Source organism: Perca flavescens, chromosome 6 (assembly GCF_004354835.1).
Source record: "Perca flavescens isolate YP-PL-M2 chromosome 6, PFLA_1.0, whole genome shotgun sequence".
In the NCBI taxonomy this organism is placed as follows: Eukaryota; Metazoa; Chordata; class Actinopteri; order Perciformes; family Percidae; genus Perca; species Perca flavescens.
Genome location: NC_041336.1, coordinates 30809600 through 30830521, shown reverse-complemented (window position 1 = coordinate 30830521; position 20922 = coordinate 30809600). Strand labels below are relative to the sequence as shown.

Sequence of the window (20922 nt, the reverse complement as noted above, 5' to 3'; positions counted from 1 at the left end):
AAAGAAAACTATTGGTGTAAACCTATCTTTTGTTACTGTGTACCATTTACATCACAAAAACAGGCCTGGAGTCTATTTAATTAAAATCACATATGGGTATATGTTTGTTTGTTTTGAAATGTAAACAAATTAGTTGTATGTAGGATATAGGGTGGGTGGTAGTGTGTTTGTTCAAGGTTTTGGGGGTCACAATGCTTTCGGTGCTTCTACAGCAGGTGCTTATGGATGAAATGATGGATTACCTTACTTTTTGCTATCTCCATCCTACTCCCAGCCCTCCCTCTCCCTTCTTTGTGCCCTCTCCCCCTCTTCTTCCTGCTGCTGCTTGCTGCTCTATAGGGAAATGAATGGGCCTCCTGTTTGCTGCATCCGCATCTCACTCTGTCAAACTCCACCATGCATTTGGTACGAAGGCTTGGTGTGTGTGCTCAGAGTGCACGTGGATCCATAGGATTGGCTCTGGGATTCACGTGTGTGTGTGTGTGTGTGTGTGTGTGTGGGGAGGGGTGTTTGGCCAGGTCATTTAGTACTCTGCATGCAGGCTTGGAGTAGGCTGATAAGCTGTTTGCAAAAACTGGCAATTAAAAGTTGATCAGGCTGTCAATTCAAATGGAATGAAATGGAACCAGAAAGTAATTAAAAGGATGGCATGAAAATGACAACAATTATATCTCTTAGCTTCCCATTACCGATGCACAGAGGAATTTAATTAGTTTAGCAGCTCATGTTGTGACTCATACAGTAAACACACAATAACCGAAAAATGGCAGCCAACGCAAAAAAATTGGTGGCTGCTTACAGAGACTGGCCATCTCCGTTTCACTATTAAACCTACAAACAGGGAGGCCAATGTATATGGCAACACTGGTGTTTAGCTGTTAAATCATTAGTTTGATCCTTGTGGGTCCAATTAGTGTGTTTTAAGTGGCTGGTGGATTGGTGGGATACTCCCAGCCCTCCCAGTATACCCATATGGCCGTAGGCTGTGTATCCGCTGAGTTAATGAGCCTGTCAGCTTTCATCCCACTCAGCATTGGCCCAAGATCAGCTGATGGGCATCTTCTTTTGCACACAGTACAGTATGTGCTGCTGAGAATAACTGCTTCCACTTCATAGACAGCATACAAAGATAACTCACTCAGTCTATTGTGTGCTTCCCCTTTTTTTTTATACAGAAACCTCAACTTAATCTTCTTCTCATATTCAGCCAAAGATTGCTCATCGCCTAAATATCTTCATAGTCCAGAAAATGTTGTGTGCAAGACCTGCTGGAGCCAGCTGGGGTTTAGAGATTGGTTTTGCCCCAGACTCTAACAGCTGCTCTCATTAAAAAAACTTTATTTAACTAAAGGTTTACCACAGATGTTTGTGGTCCTATATTAGCCAGCTGGGCTCTGCAGAGCACACGCTCCATGTTTTATATGCTGGGTCCTTGCTATAAATGGGGGGGATGCTTTCAATCATGAGGATTGATTTGCAATAAAGCAGCAGGTTGTTTGTCATAACTGGTCCATGTTTTAGTGGGTTTTGATGACAGGCCTCAGAGATCTGATTGTGAGAAAACACTAAGCTACTGGAGTCCTATACTTGAGTGCTGTACCTGGGGGGGGGAAGAGAACAAATGAGCCTGTTGGCTCTGGATGCGTTTTCTTTGAATCTCTACTTGATAGAGTATTCTCATCTCCTGTCAACGTAATGAATTTGGCATCTTGCCTGATGATGTCCGTTTGACTTTCTGGCTCAAAGCTTTCTGCTTGTGTGACTGAATGTGAGAGTGACAAACTATAGCCACTGAATGATTGATCAGCTGAGCAATATTGAATAACTTAATCCAGTATGCAAACACCACACACTACAGTCACAGATTCAGTATTGATTCTACTGGATTCCAATAATAAAAAATGAAACCATAAATGAGGCAGTTGATCGCACAATGCTAATGTGTCCAGACACATAAAGAGACTTTTCCCTTTTTTAGTTTTTCTGGTTTTCAGTAAGATTCTGTTTCCTTCTGCCATTTACTATAAACAGGTGGGCGATGGCATCTGCTTTCACTTACAAGAAAGAGAAAAATGGTGAGAAACAGTGAAAAACATTAGACAAAGTCAAAGTATATTTTCAATTGATGAGTATGATATGTATATATGTATGTGTGTGTGTGTGTGTGTGTATAAATACATACTGAATAATTCACTATATTTTAGTAGTAAAATTTAGTGAAGACTTAAACTAATGAGCTCCACTTACCTGCACCCCGTAGGAAAAGCATTTTGGGGCCACTGAAAAGCTGAACAGAATTAGAGTAGACTTGCCACAAGACTCTCAGGCTGATGAAATTCTTGATGAGCGAGGTTTTTCGGGCGGAGCATGGATGGTCATATATATTAACACCTGCATGATGTCCAGTGCTGTACGGTAACTACCTCCCCGCAACACATGCTATCACACCCTCGAGACACGCTTTGGCAGGCACAGCTGGATCTACAATTGTAAGATGCGTGTGCATACATTAACATAACAATGAAGCCAGAGAGGTTTTAAGGAGAGAATAAAAAAGCACTGAAGATTTCCAAAGAGCATTAAATGATGGCAACTTTCTATTTACAACATGTATGCTTTACCTCAAGGTGAATACTGGGGCAGGCATACATTTACATGAATTAGCATGTTTAAGGAGTGTGGGGACACTGGCTTTTCGTAACAAACAGACAAAGTCGATAAATCAAAATGAGGACCAGCCGCTCAAGTGATTGTTGTGCCTCTCTGGTCACCAGAGAGGAATGATTGTGCAGAAGCCTTGCCAAATGGGGTGAACCTCAGTGGTCCATAATTCAAAAATGAATATTTATAAGTAGGAGCTCAGTGGACTTGGTCTGGGGGGAAATAATTGGGTAGACAGTAGGAGACTAGAATCACACCCCCATTCAGAGAGAGTAGAAGAAGCCCTGCAGTCATTATGAAGACAATGTGCTTCGGTGACATCCATACTGTTCTTTAATTTGTTTAGTTATGGAGGGAGTGGAGTTAATGGTAGTGCTGTATGTGGACTTTGAGATATTTGGTATTTTTCTAAACTATGAGCTTGACTGTTCACACTGCAAGCAGCTGATTTTGGGCCAGTTATAGCTGGCTCCAAATACATCAGTTAAGTGAATAAGCCATCAATAACTAATTGGGTGACATTAATAACACATACATAAATTAAAAAAACCTTTCCTACTAGGAGCTAACATAAAACTTTAACAGAACCAGTTCAGGTTCAGCAACACTAATTTAATCAGAGATCTAGGATTCTCTTTATAATATCTTAGCCACCTGTAAAACTTTAAATTACACAAGCCCCACAAAACAGGGAAAAACATATATATTGACATAAGACAAACCATTAAGAGCCTAAATTGTTCTTGTTGTTGTAGTAATAGTAGTCTCGCATTGCCAGACCTTCCTCCACAGCGCTGCGAGGGAGGGTATTTCTTTAAACCAATCACAATCGTCTTGGGCTGCGCTTAGCGCTGCAAAATAGCCCCGGGAAGGAACTTGTTTTGGTGGAACATGTGTATGTTCAAAAGTTGTTTTAGTCGTGCAACAGAAAACTCAGATTGGACAGATAGTCTAGCTAGCTGTCTGGATTTACCCTGCAGAGATCTGAGGAGCAGTTAACCATAGTCCTCAGAAATCCACCGGAGTTTAGAACGCCAACACAAAGAAAGCAGAAGGTGACGGGACATCCGGCCAAAATGAGGGACATCCGGCGTAATTTGACCTGAACAATCCCAGAAGTGAAACGTCGCCAATATGGACTATAGAAATAGTAATATAGTAAATATTATCAATTAGATGAAGAGAATAAGAGACAAAACGTATTGGGCTTGAGATAGCAAAATACCATCAGAATAAAATGCAATCTTATGAGTTCCTGTTCCAGACTTGTGTTAGAAAAGGAGACGCCATCGACTCTGACAAGATAACAACTGACGACATCAAACTTTTTATTATGATTGTATTTCACACCTAAATAAGCTACTGTTTGAGGCTTACGTTAGGGCATTTTCTGTACTATCCTGTAGTGTGTCTCCTCATGTTCACAAGTAAAAATGAACTTTGATATAACTTCAGTGGTTCCGTCTATCCTTTGATAATGAAATTATTCTAACAACTTGATACCCTGAATATCATCGTGGGTTCCTAATAGCAAGTGTGTCAATAGCTAGAATATATGGTAATGGAGAGAGGAGACAACCTTGACAAGTTTCTTCAAAGCTATTCCAGAACTTTTTCCTTGCTATGGCATTGGAGAGCATGAGTTATCTTTTCATGTAAAAATAATTAAAAATGATTTGCTTCATTTTCCATTAAGGCAAGCCAGCAGGCAAGATGATTGATAACAAATCAATCCCTTGGAAAGCTGTACAGGTGCCGTTGCTGTTGTTGCATATTGTTGCATATGGCCATGAAAGCCTTGCGTTAGCTCTCAGCTAACACAAAGGTGTACTACAAAACTCTCCCTCCTTTCTGGTGATCAACATTTAACAAGGTTAAAACATAGAAATGTGTGATGGGGTCTGTTTGTTATTGTGTCTAACCAAGCCGGAGAATCGAATCCTGGGAAGAGTTTGTTGTGTTTGAGTACAGAAAGCCTAGTTTAGTGTTATCTAAAAATATTTTCAGTGTCATGGCTCAATATTTAGCTGATTTTGACAATGTGGATGAGTTAAGTCACCTATTGTGAGATTTCAGAACAAGACATCACATTGAGCGAGACTTGGTTAGACACGATGATACACAAACGAAATCAAGCGAAAGGGAAAGATAAATGTTTTATTTTTCTGTAAGGTTATGGTTTTCCCATAATGTAGTCAGGCACTGACTGCACTAATAGTGGACGGGCATTGGAGGTTGACAATTGTCCCGAGCAATTACATTGCAACCCGTGTTGTAGCTCCCAGCGGCAGCGCTCTCACTCAATACTGGACCAATTTTAAAAATTGTTGTGCCCATTATTAACTTAGACACTAAAACATGGGAAAATAGGGTTGAAAAATACCAAAGTATCCCTTTAATGGTTGCAAGTCTGGAGCACAATTACTAGAAACTCAGTTTAGCAGTGGCCTAAGTAATGGGTGTAATAGTTTTTAGACATAATTTGCAATGGCTGGGACGATATGCGTTTGTCCCGATTCAATCCATTCCCGATAAGTGGGTGCCGATTGGATTTGTATTGTGATTTTCACTTATTGCGATTCTAGAAGTATTGCGTTTTGATTGTATTGAGGATTGCAATTTTCTTTTCCTTCTCTAACAAAACCATACGTTGAATAATACACTTTTAGAGACAATATATTATGAGACATTTCCAAAAAAACAAATTTTTTTCAAGAAAGAATGCACATCGCAAGTCAGTCAGTCAGTCATCTATTTCATTTGTAAAGAAGTCCATAACATGGATATTCTGTATTTCCTGCTTTCTTTCTGTTTTGATGGAAACTGATATGATGTAGTCGCCGTCAGCGGTACCGTATAAACAGAAAATATTAAGGTGAATCATTGGTAAAAATATTGATTCTATGGAAAGGAATCCAGTTTTAAAATCGTCCCAAAAAATGTCACAATACCCCCCTCATCCCTATCATTTGCATCATGAGCTGTTAAAATGTGAATCCTTTCAGATAATATTTGGACAGAACTGGAAAGCTTTGAATGGCTGCAATCAACTTCTTGTCAATTTCATTTGCCAGTGGGGCTTTTGTCTTAGCAGGGCTATCAGATGGCCCTCACATGCATACGTAGCCAACTTCATGTTGACCATACACACATCAATTGAGTTTCAGTGTTCTTTCTGTAGAAAATCACTTGTTGATTTTATTACTGGCAGTGGGTATTGCTGGTAATCAGCAGTCTATATGCATCACAAAACAGCCAAACTTTCGCATGTATACATCAGTGGCTGGGCCAAGCTTTTCATCAGAAGCCCCCCGGACCCATACAGCACCTAGCCGAAACCACAGCCTCCCTTCACTCCTGCCAGCTTAAGTGGACTCTAATAAAGTTGCTCTTTGATGCATTAATAACCTCTTCCTCCCTACTGGGCTGTGGGGCCAACTTCCAAACAGCACCCCGCATATCCTCGGCTGACATGCGCTCTTTAATTATTTCTTTCTATGAGTGTTGGAGCGAAACGAGGGCAAGAGGAAAGTGATGACATACTTCTAATGAATCCTTGAATAAATAATACTGCTGTCTAAGCTTAAGGCATCCTCTACCAGCCTAACTGGGAGAGAGGTGAAATGCAGAGGAAGCGGAGAGAGGGTGAATTGATGGAAAGAAAATAAAATTGGATATGGAGGTAGAGAACACACCTCCAACTACAGTGACCCCTATTGTACGAGATTCCACCGCAGCCTGTCATTGATGTAAATCAATGACTATGTTTACATTCACATCATATTACATTTTTTTGCCCTTATTTTCCGAAAAAGATGTTATTCCCACCAAGCTGTTTACATGGCAAAAATAATTCCCCAAAATTATGCATATACCTATTTTTGAAAAGTAAGTGCTGTAGTACAACCAGCAGAAGAGTAATTATCTGTGAGGTAAGTTTAGAGACACGACTCTATTTAATTATTAAAATATTAAATGTTTTGGGCAAAAAATATTCCCCAAAATTATATTATGCTTATTTTTGAAAACTTCGTGCTGTAGGGGGCCTTCTATGTGCAGAGTAGTTTTGGAGACATGACTCTGTAATTATGACATGTATTACATTTTTTTGGGCAAAAAATATTTACCAAAATTATGAATATGCTTATTTTTTTTAAAGCATATAGTATTAAAGCTGTAGTACAACTAGCAGGAGACAAGTTATAATTGAGGTAAGACCACCTTATTTAATCATTTAATGAATACATATTATTGTTCTTTCTCTTTTCGGTGTTGTAGTTTGTAGACGGTCCCTAAGCACACGTCTTACTGCTGTCTCGGTGCCGGCTGCTCATAGAGACCAATGCTATTTCTCCAGGTTGGAGGACGTCTCGTTTTGATGAAAATGAGTTTGTAGCTCGTTGTTAACCTTACTACATTAGGAACGACGCTTCGTTTGTTATAAAACTGAGGGCACACATTATGAATCCATGTGCACGGTATTACGAAAAAAGGAGCCACTGAAACACACCAAAACAACAATACTTCTAATACGTCCCTGAAACAAACCGAAGACTCAGGAGAATAGTAGAAAGGCCACGCCTCTTTAGGAGAGTAGCGGCAGGTCCTGAGTGTATTGATTCCAACTGGAGAAGTGAACGTGAACACAGATTATGAGCACTTATTTCGCCCCATAGTAACCAAAGTAGATATTGGACCCATTGTTCACAAGCCACATATCTCCAGAACATTCGGACACTAAAATGGCATTTTTCAGACGGACACATCAGGATAAAATTTAACTTTGTTCCAGATCTGTTTCTGTCTCAGTAACAAACTCTCGCGAGATCTGGCAACACTGATAATCTAATGTCAAATAACGTTTTGTGAACATCCTAACAAAACTAATCTCCATGATGCTAAATATGTCTTTTAGCTCTGTATATTTATAATATTTAACGTTAGCAAAAGACCGTATTAATAAATTATTTAAATATACTGTAAATTATCATCCATCCACACAACGTTTGCTGCACATGAAACAAGGCCCCGTCCCTTTAGACAGGAAGTGTGTACCGTTACATACCACTGGCTCTTCTTGAAATGCTCAATCTTTAGTATAGAGCAGGGGTCGGCAACCTTAGGCATGCGTGCCACCATGGGCACGTGGGACTTTAACAAATGGCACGCTGGCAATATGTGTGCAAGAGAGTTATTGATGCATTGAAATCATGGTTGAAATGCTGAAGCACTCCCTCATGCCAAATTACAACAGTTGCGCGATGCCGCAACCTGTTATTTACAGTAGTTTGATTGACTCATATCTCTGTCTGGGAACAATACAAAGAGGATTACCAACAGCCGCTGGGGCAGATGAACTAACGCTAGTCTTGTTACTGTAAGTAGGCTACATTGAAACCTTTGTGAGTTAAAAGCCAATACTTATCAATGCACTCACCTGTGTAGACCGGCATAAACATGTAGAAAGCGATATTTCAATCTGCTCAGTCTGCTCAGTCCACCCTTGTCCACCGTGCTGTTTTACACAAACACAGCTCTACTCTGCAAATAGCAATTTTTTACGAAACAAGCTAAAACAAAAGCTGTCGGTTTGTAGTCTGTTTATCTTAGTTTGCAGGGAATCTTGAAATTTGGACAAATTCCTATAAATTTAAGCTGGCTGAAGAAACCATCCTCTTAAATATGGACGCATTATAATACCAAAACAAATACATGTGGTTAGGCTACTTAATATGCACGTGAATGACGCAGTCGTTATGTTTGTGTTCTTCATTCTTGATAATGATGCTGGTTGTGTTATTATTATTTAGCCACAGCATTGTTTCATTGAAAATGAGGCATACAGGACCTTCTTATCAGTCCATTCATCATTAAAGCTGGGCTTTTCCACTCAACTTTTCGCTTCAGGCTCTTTGACAGTGATATTTTTGTCAGCCCATTTTCCACCAATCAGGACGCTGCATACTAAAACCATGTTTCCATAATCATAATAATAATATATAATAATAATAGTTACAAGGTCCTGATTATAAGAAATACATGTTATCAAATGTTGCTATGGAATATAATTACAGATTCCCTGGATATTACATTTTGATGTGATGTCATAATTAAACTTAATGTTGACATGGCACACTAATAAACAAGAAATTTTGAAAAGAGCACTTCATATCAAAAAGGTTGCCGACCCCTGGTATAGAGGATCTTTGACTCAAATTAACAGTGCTTGGGGGGATTTTATAGTGGACTTTATAGTGAATGAAATGAATTCGAACACCGCCACAAAGTGACGAACACACTATGTAGTGCACTATTTCCGTGATAGGGAACGATTTCAAACCCAGCTACAGAGGCTGACAGACAAAGACGGCAGGGAAGGGAAACCGGGGAAACGTGAGGAAAGGGGAGGTGGCAAGGCCAAATCACGACAAAGTCCCTACATACGAACTAAAGAAAAACTCTTTGTTTGGTACAGATCATTGCAAAAAATATAACACACGTATTATTTTACAATGGAAATGAGAATAATGATACAAAAATGATCATTCCCTCCCATATCGTGACTCCTATCACAGTCAGAATATCAGTCAAAATAATCGCAATCAGATATTTCACTCGTATTGTGCAGACCTAGTACACATGATTCACCCGTGCAGCAGCTGGATGTTTATACCCGCCTGTGTGTGTGTGTTTGGTGTGTTTGCGTGTGTGTGCGGCACCAACTGTCCTTCACAGTGGCCATTTCTCTACTTATCAGAGGCACTGTGAGATTGAGTGCCATCACCCACACTCTGTTGCCATAGTGAAGGGAGACGGAAGGCAGCTTGAGTGACAGCCGGTGCTACCACACACATTTTCTCCTCCTTCATGCTTCTTGATGCTCCTGTTTTTGTGCAGTCACTTCATACTTGGTGGCTCAGTCACTGACACATAGTGTAACTGATCGCCTGTCTAAGTGTCACATCAGCACACTGGGTAGAAGATTGGCCAGCGTTTTTGTCACAGAAAATGCGGTCGACCAATAATGTTTCTGTGTCTGACTCTTGCCAGTCGACAATGGCACTGATCACTACCCCCATTTTGTTGTAGCGGCCCCAAAATCATGACTTCCTCCCGCAGTTCACAGCACGCTACAATTTAAATTATTATTATATATACTGTATATATGCCTTGTCATAGACTTCATTTCCTGCATTCTGACACATTCTTTTATACACCAATTTAAGGTGGAAATACCTTTATTTAGCCTATGCGAAGAAAAAAAAACAGATGACAATTCAAAATATATCAAAATTATAATGGAAAGTATGTTGTTGTGTGCCATTGGGCATTTTAAGTGGGTATATGGAAATCCTGGAGCTTTTTTAGTGGGTATACTGTGTATACCTGCGTTTCACGTAGACTACACCACTGCCTTTGTGATCCATGGGCATGCTGCGTATTTAAAGGTGCTCTAAGTGATGTGACACATAATTTTAGGCTACAACATTTTTTGTCACATACATATAGTTGCCTATCCCCTGAACACACTGTAAAAAAAAAACGCAGTCTCTGTAGACAGCCCGGGCTCCACAAACGGCAGCAAAAACAAACTGTGCCAACCTGCCCCACGAACCATAACAAACAGTGTTCCAGCCAATAACTGACAAGAAGGAGCTGGTTGAGTCATGAATACGCATTGTGGAAGTAGCCTACGTGCTAACGCTGCTGCAGTGATGGCTCAACCAGCTCCTTCTTCTCTTACAGAGACTGCGTTTTTTTACAGTGTGTTCAGGGGACAGGCAGCTAGCGGATAGTGAGGAGAGGTTTGCTGTATGATAAAAAACGCGTGACATCATTTAGAGCACCTTTAAGTTTTTTACTATATTATTTATTATTTTATTAAAATAAAATATTATTGTTATTGGACAGTTTTTATTATACAATGTTGTGAATATTTTGAGGAATTCCCCATATGCGCTATCGGTCTTTTTATTTATTACAGACGTCTGTATGATGAGTATATTGTAATAATGTGTTAATCCTTCATCCTTTCCTTCCCTCACTTGTTCGCTCAGATCGGCCAGCTGGTGTTCAAGGGGATGAAGCGTCTGAACAGGATCCAGTCCATCGTGTTCGAGACGGCCTACAACACCAACGAGAACCTGCTCATCTGCGCTCCGACCGGCGCCGGCAAGACCAACATCGCCATGCTGACCGTGCTCCACGAGATCCACCAGCACCTGCAGCCCGGGGGGGTCATCAAGAAGGACGAATTCAAGGTCTGACGCCGACACACAAACACACAGTCTATCCAGCTGCTGAACTCCCCAACACTAAATCTGTGCAAAAGTGCAATAAATACACCAGCACTTTTTTGCACTTCACACTTGAATTATTACAGCTACTATTTAAGATGTGGTATTGTCTGTACAGTCATATGTGTCCTTCTTCTTTTATGTCCTAAGATGCTTCGTTGATCTTATGTTTATGTTTTTATGTTGATTTCATGTCGATTTTAGAATATTTTTTTTTTCTGTGACAGGTTGGTGTTGTGTAGCAACACATTGTAGCAATATGCCCAACAAAAATGTCCCCTCTGGGACAATAAGGGGTATTCTATTTTACAGCTGCACAATATATATATATATATATATATATATATATATATATATATATATATATATATATATATATATATATATATATATATATTATTTATTTATTTTTTTTACACATCGCGAAAGGCTTCGACATATAGAAGATAGACACAAAACAGATTTTTTGTGTTGAAAGAAAAAATTGGTAGACAGTCAAACATGATAAATCAAACCATTATTATAATACAAAAATACTCCTCCAATTTTTGTCCTACTTTATATTTTAAAATAAGGAAGAACAAAAGTTTGATTACATATCACTGGGTCTGGGCAATATATCAATATTACATCGTCATCGATATATGAGGCTAGAGATTGTCTTACATTTTGGGTGTTAAAGTGTTGTCTTTTACTGGTTTTAAAGGCTGCATTACAGTAAACTTTCTGAACTTACCAGACTGTTATAGTTTTGTGAATGCACCAATAGCCAACCCTACAATATCGCAGCGATATCGACATTGATCGTATTTGGTCAAAAATATGGTGATATTTGGTGTTCTCCATATCGCCCAGCTCTACATATTGCACCGGCTGTTTGTAGGAAGTCTTTTTACCTGGACTGACTGTTATATGTCAGTCAGAGTCACAGTCAGAATTCAAAAGAATTTCTGTGCAATGTCTAAGAATGTCTGCGATAACTGCTGAATATTTCCAGTGTCACTCACAGCCCAGAGTCTCTCAACATGCCTCATGGAGATTAAGCAGGCTCCTTGCTGAGACTCACACACCCCATGCAGAGATTCAGATCTGATCCTTGCAGCTTTGGATTCTGGGAGTTCATGAAGCATTTAAATGGGAGCTTTCTGATAGATTTAAGTCAAGGACAGCTAGATTTACTTGATTAGGTTTACCTCCAAGAGGCTTTGTCCGTTTTGCTAACTTTTTGCAGCGTTTTTTGTCATTTAAAGCTTGGCTAGGCAGTTCATTTTTGGCGTTGTTGGGCAAACATTCCATAATAATCTTTCAGGATATTGAAATTGGAGTGGCCTGAGAGAAAACTAGACTTCTACATCTCCTCCTTGGCTCTGTTGTCAGGCTTTAGAAAATCTAGCCCGTCAAGGAAGACTTTGGCCAATCACAGATCGTTTCAGAGACAGAGAGAGCGTTCCTATTGGCTGTTCTACAAATGCAGATGCACGTGCACATCCCTTCGGTGAAAGTTCTGCTAACCGCGGCCGAAGGCTCAGGGCTGCAGCTGATTCAAGGCTAAACTATTAGATGAAAGACTTTGTTGTCATCCATCTATATACACAGAGGAATGAAATTCTGAAAAACAAATGAGTCCAGTTTACGGTCCAGGTAGCAGAAATGTACAGTAGGGAAAACTGGTCTGCTGGGGTTAGCATTTAGCCTAGCACGAATACCGGCTCATTTGTGGTGTTTTACGTCTCCTCTCACACAGCCTCCGGCGTGTCTTTGTTCAGACAGCAGCATTAGCCCAGCATTCAAAGCTTCGTATAGAGGCTCAAGCAGCTCATTTCACTCTGCACGTCTCCATGTGCACAGAAATATCACTGCAGGTGATATCGTGGGACATGTAAGGAAGCAGCAAAACTACGAACTGTAGTTCTAAACTTGACAGGGAAAACGGAACTAAACTTTTAGCTTTTAGCTACAGAAATAATCAATGGCGTGACACCGCTGTTCCACGTGCCTGTCTGCTGCTGCTGCTCTGCTCTCTGCTATGTTCACATTTTTGAGAATGTAATTAATAATTTCCTTAATGATGTCTTATTTCACCCACCCGCAAACTGTCCGCCTATTAATCAGAATGTTTATATTTACGATCCAACCAGCTCAATTCGCGGCTATAATTGCAGGCGGCGCCCAATGTATCCTCGCTTATAGCTCCTCCGGTGAGCCTCCTCGCTCCTTGAAATGGAGCGCTGAGATAGGTTTCAGGGTCACAAGCCTGAGGAGTGAGGAGACAAGGAGGCAAAACATTGAGCACTGGGATAGGCCCCAGATGGAAGCTCATGTCATGATGTAGTCGAGATGAATCATTGTCGGTGGATAGCTACCTGTACGCAAGATTTTTTTTTTCTTAATCTTTAGGCAAACTGAGAACGGTATTAGAGTTCTCACCAATCAGGAACTGTAACGATTTAAGGCTGGTTCTCGGTGTCCACTGCGCAGCTGTTTTGTCTAGGGGGGGAAAATGATAAACAGTATTACATGATTTAAATCGGAGGCCAGTAAAGCATAATTGGGAAAGCCTTACCTACCTCCCTCCATGACTACCTTCCTTCCTTTGTCAGAAATTGTGGTTTAACTTTGTTTGTTTTGTCTTTTCATCTTTCAAATCAATCGTTAGACAGTTTTCATGTGCGTGTTGTTTCAGAAGTTTATTATGAATACTTCATTTTGAAATAAAAAAAACAGGAGATGAAAGTGGTCAAAATTAAATACAACAAGAATGGATAATTAGAACAGTAAATATATGCACAAAAAGACAGCTATTGGCAACTTAGTCTAAAAATATTGGTACGTCTTTGTACACCCATTGTGTCAAATCGTAACACACACTCAGATAAATAATTCAGACATCCAAAAGGCTTTGTTCTCTTTCACGTAGGCTTACACACGCTCACACACACACACACACACACACACACACACACACACACACACACACACACACACACACACACACACACACACACACACAGCATTGCACTGTGCCAGCCAGTGACGATAGCCACTTTTTCATACATCACCATTAAACTTTACCCATGCAAGTGGCTGGCATCATATTTCTCAATAAATTGTGATTTGTGCTGGTTGCCAGGGAACAAATGATCCGGCCTCGGTTTGCTCATTTATCACCACAGTGTCCTTCCAGTCCCACTCTCCTGTACCCCTCTTCCATTCCCCACTCTACCCCTATCTGTTCTCTGTCCTATTTATCTCTTTGTCCCTCTCCCTCTCTCTGTAGATCGTATATGTGGCTCCTATGAAGGCCTTGGCAGCTGAGATGACTAATTACTTCAGTAAGCGACTGGAGCCACTGGGCATCACTGTGAAAGAACTCACTGGAGACATGCAGCTAACCAAAGGAGAAATCCTACGAACACAGGTGTGTGCACGCACGCACGCACGCACATGCACACACACACATGCGCACACACACACACACACACACACGCGCACACGCACACACACACACACACACACACACACACACACACACACACACACACACACACACACACACACACACACACACAGACTATGAGGTCTATTATGTCTCCAAAAAAATAGTTCAAACTAAGGGTACAAAAAGCAGTCCCTCCTCCGGGTGCCCTTTGCTACACATGTTCTCGGTATGTTCTCTAGCACCCCCAAGTGGATTGGATTGTGACATTTATTGGAGCGAGAGTTCCATCTATGTATTCTCCAAAATGCAATCAGTCACAACTGTGAGCTATGGATTTACAGTTCAAATACTTACTTTCACACTAAACACACTTTCAAATAGAGAACAAATCATTAAAAGGGCCTGCTATAAACATACTCAAGTGTTGCTAATGTCAGCAGGGAGGTTATTCCCATAGACAGTATATCAACAGGACCAACAGATCCCGTTGCTCTGAACGGAGACCAGCGAAGGCTATTAGAAGCACTTTTCCGGTGAGCGCTGAGCGTTACTGCGCAGCCTCCAACTGTCAGAGACAACGTAAATGTGACGTGAGCACGTGTCTGAAAGTTGAAAGTCTTCTGGTAGCTGTGCCAAGAGAAATCTCAATCATTCCCTCACAGAGACGGAGAGAGTAGGTATATGTAAGGAGTAGGGTTGGGTACCGAAACTCGGTGCCAATAGGGAACCGGTGCCAACGTAAACGGTAGTAACGAAACCGAATAAGAACGAAAGTTTTGGTGCCTCATTTCGGTGCCTGACTTTACACTTCACCTGACAGCATGTAACGTTAGCCTACCTTTAGCTAGCAGCTGGATTAATCACGGTTAAAATGCTGACAGCTAACGTTAAACAGTGTAAAGTGTGACTGTATTTCACTGTGGAGGACTTCAACAGCGGGATGTAACAGTCTGCTCTGCAGCGCAGCAGCTGCCGTTGTCGCAATTCATAGATATACAGTATGTTTATATGGTCGGAATTAAACAACACAGACGGTGCGTTCACTTGCAGCTGCCGTTGTTGGAATTAAACAACACAGACGGTGCGTTCACTTGCAGCTGCCATTGTTGGAATTAAACAACACAGATTCACTTAAAACTGGAAGCCTCGTGGTGCATTCACAGTAATTGTAAAATACCCTTTTCCCATCTGGGGTTCAACAGCAATTTACTGGTGAAATAAGTTATTGTTATTGTTATAGTTATTACGTTATTATTAAATCTTTAATTTTGACCATGGCCTTTTTTTTTTTTTTTTACTTTATTGAAAAGTACCGGTTCAGGCACCGTTTAGGCACCGGCACCGTTTTAAAAGTATTGATTTAGCACCGGAATCAAAAAAAAACCAAGCGATACCCAACCCTAGTAAGGAGATGACATAGGCACAGGCTAATTATTGCTAATTATTGCTAACTAACATGCTAGTAAACATTAGTAATTAAACCTAAACAGCTCATGTAAGTCGACACTGCCCGCGAGCTTCTCCTGTACTATACGGTAATTCCTCTACTATGCGACAGTAAGTCGCGTGGTTATGACACAATCGTTAGCCTTTTTTTACAAAATCGTCTGCTACGGAGCTATAACGTGAGATACAAGGTAATGGAGCCTTTTATACATTGTCGTGTTTCTTTAGAAATAAACAGTGGACAAATAGAGACTTTTAACGCTTCAGATGTAAAGTTATTCGCTGTCAGAGTGACGTCAAAATGAATGGCAGTCAATGGAATGCTAATGGGACGTGATCGTTTTGTAGCATCAAAATGGTGCCGTAAGAGGTTCGAGTTCTGAAGCGAAGCTTACCCCCTTGGTTATTCCAGAGCAAGGGGACACAGGACAGGGCATAGGAAAAAGCCCTGCAGCCTGTAGACGTCTTTTTTTTTTTTCTTCTTCTTTTTGTACTCTGGGACAGACACACAGGGGGTGGCAGTAACTCAGTCAGTAGGGAGTTGGGTTTAGAACCGGAAGGCATTCTTCTTCTTCCTGGTTAGTAGCTGGAGAGGTGCCAGTTCACCTCCTGGCCAACTGCTCGGGGGTGCGCCTCCAAGGAGCTCACTCAAACATCTCTCCATTAGTGTGTCTGGTCCTGAGCGTGTTTGTAAAATTGTGAATTTCCCCTCGCGGGATAAATAAAGGCATTCTTCTTCTTCCTGGTTTCTGTCACTTTATATATCTTTCCAATTCACTCCAATTCTGGTATCTACATCTCAAGCCTCGTTTCTAGCCTTGTTGTCAATGAAAAAGAAAAAAACTTCACATTAGAACCAAAGGGACTGTAGCTCAAATATGACACAAGTTATCAACAAATGGTGATTTACAGTTTTACCGGTCTTTTTCAATGTAAAATAAAGCCACACTAGAGCACCGCTTACTGTGTTCCGTGGCTGCAACGCAACAAGCTCCTGGAAGTACAGCGGCTGCTTCGGAAAACCAAAACTTATGCATGGTTAAATTTGGAATAGATGATCAAATTCAAAACCAAACTTTTCCAGACGATTAAAAAAACAACAACCCTGATTCAATTGGAATCTTAATTTTTTAAACGATTCCCAATCCTTGTTGTAATGCTGATTTAAAGCATCTACTAACTTATTACTTAACTAGACGGCTCATAATGATTTTCTTTAAATTACCTTTTTTGGCTTATGTCCCTGAGACGCTAATGAATCTCTGAGAGAGGTACTACGGACCATCATTTTAGACAGTATTCAGGACTTTTATAACTTAATTCTCTTCATGTGAAGAGTAGACAAAGGGCTGCTTTGAATGAAATACAAACTGAGCAATAGCGATGTCCCGAACCAATCTGAAGGATCAATATATCGGCTGATCACAGCATATTTAAAGGGATTGTATCGGCTGAAATAAAGCCAATTATATGGCGACGCTTTCTTAACTATTCTCTTCGTTATTTTAAAACCTCTGCCTAGTGTCAGAAATCTGCTCTCCTGTATGACAGACAGTAACAAAAAACATAGAATAACACCAGCCGTACAATTTGAGCAAACACCTCTCAATGCATGGTGGTGCAGCCAACTCAGTTTTATTTTATTTATTTCATTGAGATTAAAAATCCCTTTTTCAAGATTGTCTTGGCCAAAAACGCAGCAGTACAATCACACATAGAAAAGTGCTCAAAAACATTAAAAACATTAAACAACTGAATCTGCAAATATTTCCCAAGGTCAGCCACAATCATAAATGCATCAGGCAAAACATATAATTTGACATCCTCTTAAAAGTGACCAATGAGACCAGCTCATTTCTGTTACTTTCTGTAACTTGTTCCAGGTTATAGGAGCAGCTAGTCTCACTTTGCCAGACCTTCCTCTACAGCGCTGCGGAGGAAGGTCTGGCTTTTCCACACAGCACTCCGGGATGGGAGAAAACCATACTCTGTTTTTTTTTGGCATTTCTTTAAACCAATCACAATTGTCTTGTGTGGCGCTAAGCACCGGACACAATAACGGTGCCGCTGCAAAATAACCTCTAGAAGGAACTTGTTTTGGTGGAACGCGTGTACGTTTAAAAGTAGTTTTAGTCGTGCAACAGAAAACTCAGATTGGACAGATAGTCTAGCTAGCTGTCTGGATTTACCCTGCAGAGATCTGAGGAGCAGTTAACCATAGTCCTCAGAAATCCACCGGAGTTTAGAACACCAACACGAAGAAAGTGGAGGGTGTCGGACACCTGGCCGAAAAGAGTGACATTGTCTTTCTGGCGGCACCGGCGCAATCCCAGAAGTGGAACGTCGTGAATATAGACCAGGGGAGCAGGAAACTTAAAAGCCTTTTTTTTCCCCAGTTCAGTTCTGACCTTTTGGAACAAACAGCAAGAAAAGATCCTGATACCCAAGATTGTACTATTTGGTCTGGTGAAGGTCAAAAGGTAGGATGGAAGTAGACCCAAAATAGCCTTGCCAGTGTAGAAGACTATCCACCATGTTCATACAGTGGACAATAGTGAGTGAGGCAATCAATGAGATGTTTTTTTTTCTGTTGAGTGGTTAGCTAACCCTAACCCAGTTGGGTTGTTCAGGTAATTAAGTACTGAGCAGCAGATGAAGTCCATTTTTTTGTTATTGTGGAGACTTATGGAACGTGTGAATTCAACTCAGATCTCCTAGAGAGAAACCCCACTGCATGCTAGAGTTTACTTTACAGTTGTAGGGAAGAGGATGGATTTATTACAAAGAGGCCCAAGAAAGAGGGATGAAAGCTGTGGATTGAGCATATATTTAGTGAGAGAACCTGGCTCCTCCAGCTCAGAGGGAAACAGAGATTGGTAGATCCCGCCTGAAAGACTGAACTATCAGACTGCGAAGGTTGGGAAAACATGCATATCTGTTAAATCCAAAAGAGTTGGGATTTGAAAGATTGCGCAGCTTAGAGTTAAAGTTTATAAGCCTTGCGGGACTTGTGAATAGAGAAAAGGAAAGGTTGGGGTTTGGTGTGTGTAGGGGGTGGTGGTGCTGGTGGCAGCAGTCGGGGTTTAGTTCTAAGAAATGAGGCCAATTCCAGCTAATCTAAAGGTGTATTAAAGTTGCATTTCTATCAGGTCATGTGAAAAGATTTCCCAAAGAGAATGATTAGTCAAGATTTGCGGCAGCTCTGCAGCACTCCACTGTCTCTCTTTCACTAAACCTTCAACACTTTCTCTCCCTCATCCCTCCATTCGACTGTGTTAGTGACACATTGACACAAAGTGGAAAGGACTGTCCACATTTAACATTAGGCCGTAACTGTGTCTCCTCAAAGTCCTCACTACTTCTTTCAGCATGCCCTTTTGATGTACATGGTAGAGTGGGGATTCTGTATTGCATCAAGAGCGTATCTATTGTTAGACACGTTCCATTTCCATTTTGCCTTCATCATGGTCATTATACAAGACTTTAGTGTGAACGGATAAATAAAACAAACATATTATCAATGGATTAGTCTCACATTGCCAGACCTTCCTCCACAGCGCCGCGGAGGAGGGTCTGGCTAGTCCACACAGCATTCGAGGATCGGAGAAAAACCTACTTTATTGGCATTTCTTTAAACCAATCACAGTCGTATCGGGCGGACGAAGCCCCGGTGCTTCTGCAAAATAGCCTCGGGAAGGAACTTGTTTTGGTGGACCATGTGTATGTTCAAAAGTTGTTTGAGTCGTGCAACAGAAAACTCAGATTGGACAGATAGTCTAGCTAGCTGTCTGGATTTACCCTGCAGAGATCTGACGAGCAGTTAACCATAGTCCTCAGAAATCCACCAGTTTTAAATTCCAACACATAGAAAGCGGAAGGTGACGGAAATCCGGCCAAAAAATAGGGACATCCGGCGGAATTTCCGGTGGCACCCGATCAATCCCATGGATATAGACTATCAACAGATGTTCACAGTAATTAAAAGCAGATAATGCGGTATTTACACATACAGTAGGTGCTAATGATTGAGTTAGGTATGTGAGAATGTTGTTTTAGACCTTTTTAGACGATCATATTTGTGAACTGGCAAAGGTAAATGGACTGCATTTATATAGCGCTTTTACATAGTTAAAGCATCCTTCGCACACACATTCATACACTGGTGGCGGAGGCTGCCATACAAGTGTATAATGATTGATATGGGCACCACCATATTTAGTCCAAAAACATGAGAAGTCTACCTATAGGGAGGTACAGTTTTTATAGCATTTTATAGCAAATGTACTTTTTGTGTCAGCCTATAGTCATGGATCCAAGGAAATGTTTATATGAAATGGAAATGAATGAAAATGCCGCGGTGCACTCCCATATGGATGCAAAATGTGTGCCCTGTACAGTACACAGGATACAAAATATGCTAGCATAGTGTCAGACACAATGTTATATAGATACATACACTAAGAGAGTAGCTTGCAGCATGCAGCCATACATGGTTGCTGTCTACAAATCCTTTTCTTAAAGTGCCCATATTATGAAAAAAAACCCACTTTTTCTGGGATTTTGGGTGTTATTTTGTGTCTCTGGTGCTTCCACACGCATACAAACTTGGAAAAAAAACATCCATGCTGTTTTGAGTGAGATACGGGTTTCTGAAAGTCTTCTGCCTTCAGTCTCCAGGTGAGCTGTTCAAAATCTGCAGGGTTTTGTATGTCACTAGCCGAAACGAGGGGGCTAAACCATGCTAGCGCTAGCATGCTGACCTAGCTACTGCTCATGTGCGACTCCCAACAAAAATGGTACAGAAGTAGGATGTCTCACTCTGTAGCTAAAGCAGAGACCTGAACACAGGGTGACAAGAGCAATGTGCAGTACAACAAAAATATGCAGTTTTTTGAAAATGTAAAGACTTTGGTAAACTCATTTCAAGCACCGGAAACAATTCGTACAACAATAAGTTAAGGTTTTTTTTCAAAAGAGATTTCAAAAGGGGAACATCAACGTTTCAGCTTTAGCGCCATATTATCTCTTTACACGTTGCTCTAGAAAAAAATTGGGCGACATCATACGGAAAGCTATGTG

At 40.8% G+C, this 20922-nt stretch overlaps 1 protein-coding gene across 3 annotated transcripts in view; it reads left to right on the top strand.

The window, feature by feature from the left end:
* Positions 1-20922, top strand: part of ascc3 (activating signal cointegrator 1 complex subunit 3) — a 193100-nt gene that overhangs the window by 62485 nt on the left and 109693 nt on the right. For all 3 annotated transcript variants that reach the window (XM_028579494.1, XM_028579493.1, XM_028579495.1), the window contains exons 9-10: positions 10719-10922; positions 14236-14376. In XM_028579494.1, coding sequence (XP_028435295.1) covers positions 10719-10922; positions 14236-14376 — 345 coding nt within the window. The remainder of the gene's footprint in view (positions 1-10718; positions 10923-14235; positions 14377-20922) is intronic.